A 6,000-nucleotide genomic window follows, 5' to 3' on the forward strand; every position below is an offset into this window, starting at 1 on the left:
CACAAGCTTATTCCAACACTTTCGATGTTCACACAAAGAGAGGATTCTGATTAGACCAACAAAGGCTTGGGTAAAAAAAGCAGCACTTCGCATTTAAACATTGTAGATAATTTCTCAAAGGATTTGTTTCAAAATTGTAATTTATTTCAAAAACTTTTGTATATTTACATTACTTTTCTGTGTTGTATTTTTATCAATTTAAGAAGTTAAATCAAAACAGATTAAAGTAGATATTAAATAATTTAAGGTAGATAAATATTTTCATATGTTTTTCTTAAAAATAAAAATGAAGAAAATTTTACAATTAAATTCTTACACAGGGTTATTATTCCCTATTTACTCAGCAAAATTTGATACATTATATTATTATTTACATTTTTTATCCATTTAAAAACTACAGAAACACTAATAAAAGTCAAGAATAAACCAACTCAGGATTACATCAATTCTAGCTCAAGTTAGTCTGTATTGAGATGCTTCAAAACAGAGTGTAATTAAACATTTTAATCTTATTTTTAAATTATTTACGATATCATTGATTAATTCGAAAGTTTCAAAATAAATAAATACAAATAAATAATTAATGATAATTTCGCACATTTTAGTTTTCTATGCACAGAATCCTAAGTAAAAACGAGTTTTTGAAGGACAAAGTGCTTGAATTAAGTCAGCCTTCGAAATTTTCCTATATTATATACTATATACTTATACAAACCAAATGTATGTTTACAAACCATTTTCACAAAAATTATTGCATAGGCACACAGGAGAATAAGCTTTCATTATGTATTTGTATTTTTTTGATATCAACCTAATTTGATTTGATGTCGATAATACCGAATTTCAAAACGTAAACTAAAATGCAGCTGAGTTGAAAATAGTAATAGAAAAGGGGCGTTAATATTTCACTTCTTTATTGTGTGTACGTATGGACAGATCACCAAGCGAAGCGTAAGAGAGATATATTGCGAATTAAAATATCAATTTATTCATAAGCGTGAACTTACCTAATTTTTCTCCACCAACAACGTCACGAATAGGCTGTAACAGTAGTAGTACCATAGGGTAAATAACCATCCATTTTAAGTGGGAAATCGGTAACAAATGTGGATTACTCAGCAACACCATTTTGTTGCACACTATGAACTTGGCTGCTTCGTTTATTCTAGTAGGGTTTCTCGACACAAGAAATTAGCGGTAACAGCACTAAAATATTGCTTTTTTCCTCTCTATTTATTCTGTCACTATTTATATAGTTATTACACACACACCTACATATGTACAGTTCCTTAACTATCAGTCGGATATCATTTAATTTCATAATTTCGGGTTAACTTCACATTGATCACTAAGCGTTTTCGGTTTCTTATTTTCTAGCAACATGTTTCTCCAGAGTAACATAGTTTCATATACCTAACGATTGTTTGTAACACCTATCTTATCGATACACAGCTATATAGTTACATAAATATGTATATAAATGATAAGAATGACGAGACAAGTTGAATTCCGTATGAATTTCTGTCGGTCCACCTGTGAAAGAGACTAAAATGAAGATATCTTGATAAAACTCGTTATACGTATTCCCTGGTATTTTTAGAAGATTGGTGTTGTAGATGAGTGGGATGGGATCATTGCCACGTTTCGAACAGTAGGAAGGGCATTTGAAGTTTGAAAAATTTTAAAAAGCTATACTATTACTATACAAACTTAACTCTCAAACCACTACAGCTATATCAACCAAAAAGATGTGAAAATGGGCGGAACCTGACTAAAACTAAACCTACTTTCCATTTATTAAAATTTTAAATTTCATCTGAATCTTTCACTTTACATAATATAACTCAAGTGCTAATCATGTTATCGAAATAAAACATTGCAGAAATAGTGTCATTAAAGTGTGTCATCTCTCTTCAAATCGATCAATATGTAAAACAATCAAGTGAGATTAAAATATTGGATATACCATAGTTTAATTACGAAAATGTGTGGATATTTCGTTATTTTATCAAACTTTATTTCGAATATGTCGGTCGGAATATGTACATTTCATCTTCATAAATTTGTGCGAAAATATGTTCTTGAGTCTACTTGAATAACACAATCCATACATACCTTCCCCTACCCCCAATATTACCGATATAGTGAATTCAGATTTTTCACCTGGCTTTAAACTGATTATGTTGAACAAAATGTATAAATAAAGTGGAAAAGTTTTCTTAAATATAATGTGACTTAGCGCTGAATATGAAGCAATTGATCTAGATCTTGGTATAAACCTCATATCCCAAACTCGTAAAATGATTCTCGATTGCCTGGTTGACTTTTACCACGTATATCGAACTCTTTGGTGCATTTAATACCACATACAATCTATTTTTATACTCTCGCAACAAAGTTGCTAAGGAGAGTATTATAGTTTTGTTCACATAACGGTTGTTTGTAAGTCCTAAAACTAAAAGTGTCAGATATAGGGTTATATATACCAAAGTGATCAGGGTGACGAGTAGAGTTGAAATCCGAATGTCTGTCTGTCCGTCGGTCCGTCCGTGCAAGCTGTAACTTGAGTAAAAATTGAGATATCATGATGAAACTTGGTACACGTGTTTCTTGGCTCCATAAGAAGGTTAAGTTCGAAGATGGGCAAAATCGGCCCACTGCCACGCCCACCTATAAAGTGTCATAACTAAGCCATAAATGACGATATTAAATTGAAATTTGGCACAAAGGATCGCATTAGGGAGAGGCATATTTGGACGTAATTTTTTTGGAAAAGTGGGCGTGGCCCCGCCTCCTACTAAGTTTTTTGTACATATCTCGGAAACTACTATAGCTATCTCAACCAAACTCTATAGAGTCGTCTCTTTCAGGCATTTCCATATACAGCTCAAAAATGGAAGAAATCGAGTAATAACCACGCGCGTTAACCGACTAACAAAAAACATCAGAAACACTAAATTTTACGGAAGAAATGGCAGAAGGAAGCTGCACCCAGGCTTTGTTTTTTTAATTGAAAATGGGCATGGTGTCGCCCACTTATGGACCAAAAACCATATCTCAGGAACTACTATACCGATTTCAATGAAATTCGGTATATAATATTTTCTTAACACTCTGATGACATGTAAGAAATATGGGTAAAATCGGTTCACAACCACGCCTTCTTCCAATATAACGCTATTTTGAATTCCATCTGATGCCTTCTCTGTATAACATACATATATGTATGTACATTAGGAACCAATGATGATAGCGGAATAAAACTTTACACAAATACGGTATTTGAAAAATATGTAAATGACGAATAATGAAATCTCGATTATCACTTTATCATGCGAGAGTATAAAATGTTCGGTGACACCCGAACTTTGCCCTTCCTTACTTGTTCTTATTTGTTTCCACCATAAATCAACGAAAAGTAAAGCACTCTTTACGTAGCTATATTATTTATTGAGAAATCCACACTATAACTAATTTTACGAAAATGCATAAATTACATATAAAATTAAAAAAATTAGGAAATTGTACTGACGCTTTTATTTTAAATTCAGTTATCAATAAATGTTTTACGATTTCATCTTCAATGACGCTCGTATGCATACTTAACGGAATCGAAGTACAAAGTACATACATACATATATAAATATGTATGCCAACACTACACATATCATAATTACATATGTATGTACATATGTTCATATCCAATCATGGGATATTTTATTTTATCCATTCTCAATTAATTAATTCTTTCCGTCATTTTGTAATCGAAGATTCAATTAGATTGGGTAGCTCTTCATTCCCATTCAAGAAAATATACAATTTTAGTGTTTCAGCATTCCAATATCTGACTCATACTTCAAAACTAAAACAAAGTTAAAAAAATTTGGAAAACCTTCCTAATACAATAAATATTATTGAGTGCACAAAAATTATCCTGAGAATGGAACCATAATACTTATGTATGTAGCCATGTATGTTCATATAAATCACTTCACTTCACTTCATGTAATATTAAATTTGTAAATTTATTTAGTTAAGACGAAAACGTATTCATTTGGAAGTATGATGTCTAAAAGGGGTTGTATTATATTGATTTTTTTTATCGAATTCACATAGACCAAATTCCTTAATAGTAATCATAAATAACTCATCCGTCTTCATATGGCACATATAACATATGACCTTTTTTTACATATGTACAACATAAGCTTATGTTTGTATGTCTGGGTGTATGTCGTATTTAAAAGACTTATTACTAAGTTAAATAGATGTTGCTTACAAACACTCAAAGAGATTCAGAACTTAGGTTTCATAATTCCCCAAACACTTTACTGTTTACATTTTGGATAATAATTCCAGATTATACATAACATTTTGTTAATATTATTTTATGTACTTTTATTTAATTTTTATCACAATTAGGACCAGATTGCTCATTAATCCAATTCAACTATCCACACTGCCTGTATTAAACGTAATGCATGAATTGGTTAATTAATACACATTTTTGGGTATTTTTTAGTTGGTTTGCATTTTATTCGTATTTGCACTAAAATATTTTCGGCACTTAGCACGATAACATACATTCGCACGTATAATACACATACTCATGTTTTTAAATTTCATTTTAGTTGTCAAATTACACAAAATAACCGGTGGACAGTCTTCACACCAATCGCCACTAAGTTTTCTTTTATAAAACACTTTGGTTAATGACTCTGGAGTTAACGCAAAGGGGATACCGTAACAAACAATCGTGTGACGTAAATGGAAATTTTATTTCAAATATTGTAAGGAACCCTCATCATAAATGTAATAACTACCAACTACGATTAGTGACTGAAGCGTACGATTTCAGACACGCTGTAACAAACGTGGATGAATTGCAAAGCTGGGATGCTGGAACGCTGTGTTCTCAAAACAGCGAAAAGCACAAATAAGAAGTGTCTCTCAGAGAGTCTCCAAACATCCAAGGATTCTTGTATGTTAATATTAACGGACCCGCCGCAAGTACATATATTTTGCTCTTTCTGCACATTTTAGATGTGCTGCGGTACATTAGCACATGTGTAAGTAGTACGAATATATGTAGGTTTGAACGCCAACGAAACAGTTGTTATGGAAGGCATACACACAACAATTAGTTGGTTGATTGAGTTGGTCTAGAAATTGCCCTTGTCGCTACATACGACACAACTTTTAATACAATTTTGAGGCCAACTTCATTTTGAATATTCACTTCGTTGCTTAAACATGAGTTCGGAAGTTGTTGCTTTACTTATTATATATGAAGCGCTCTCTTCTACAGCCGAAGTAAAATGGCGAAATCGTTTGAAATCGCACGACCAACCCAAACACGATCCAACTAACACAACCAACTTAACAAAATATCAAAAAATTTTGATTTTCATCCAATCAGTTGGTACAACTCATACAACAATCAGTCGTTCAATTCGATGAAATTGGTACAGTAATTGGTTCGTGTATGCCTTCCATTAGAATTTATATGTGTATAAAAAAAATAAAAAAAAGAAAAGTATAAAAAAAAGGATTTGGGTAGCGGATTGGTTGATTAAAAGGAATAATCGCTCTCATATACATTTGTTAAAAGATATGGAAATTAGTAGTGCAAAAGATTTGACAAACCTTTTTCGGCACGATTCCGATTACTTTCGCGGAGGGGTAAAAAAACCGAATTTCCGTATAAATTGGGTATGTGCGGATAGGGGAGCTTCTCCAGAGAAGAAATATCCAAAACTAATATAAAAGTAACTTTTATTTTTTAAAATATTCACTATTAAAAGTTCAAAAATTTGCACTAATAACACATGGTATTTCTCTATGTTTCACTAAATTTTTTCACGAGTTTCACTCTGTATATTTAAATATACACTCTAAACATTGAAATAAGTTCACATTTCACTTTTATTTTGCTATGTTTTACCTAAATTTATTAATTTAAAAATCACTTAGCACACTCATCGTTGAAAAGGTTAGATT

General features: G+C 31.6%; 1 protein-coding gene across 6 annotated transcripts in view; it reads right to left on the reverse strand.

Annotated features, from left to right (window-relative positions):
- Positions 1 to 4,811, reverse strand: part of LOC120774627 — a 49,258-nt gene extending 44,447 nt beyond the window's left edge. For 3 of the 6 annotated variants that reach the window (XM_040104406.1, XM_040104398.1, XM_040104354.1), the window contains exons 1-2: positions 4,280 to 4,811; positions 1,008 to 1,545 (exon numbers count right to left, since the gene is read on the reverse strand). In XM_040104406.1, coding sequence (XP_039960340.1) covers positions 1,008 to 1,128 — 121 coding nt within the window. In that variant the 5' untranslated portion in view covers positions 1,129 to 1,545; positions 4,280 to 4,811. The remainder of the gene's footprint in view (positions 1 to 1,007; positions 1,546 to 4,279) is intronic. The other 3 variants (XM_040104367.1, XM_040104371.1, XM_040104361.1) reach the window with 3 other exon arrangements.
- Positions 4,812 to 6,000: the final 1,189 nt, after the last annotated feature.

This window comes from Bactrocera tryoni, chromosome 1 (assembly GCF_016617805.1).
Source record: "Bactrocera tryoni isolate S06 chromosome 1, CSIRO_BtryS06_freeze2, whole genome shotgun sequence".
In the NCBI taxonomy this organism is placed as follows: domain Eukaryota; kingdom Metazoa; phylum Arthropoda; class Insecta; order Diptera; family Tephritidae; genus Bactrocera; species Bactrocera tryoni.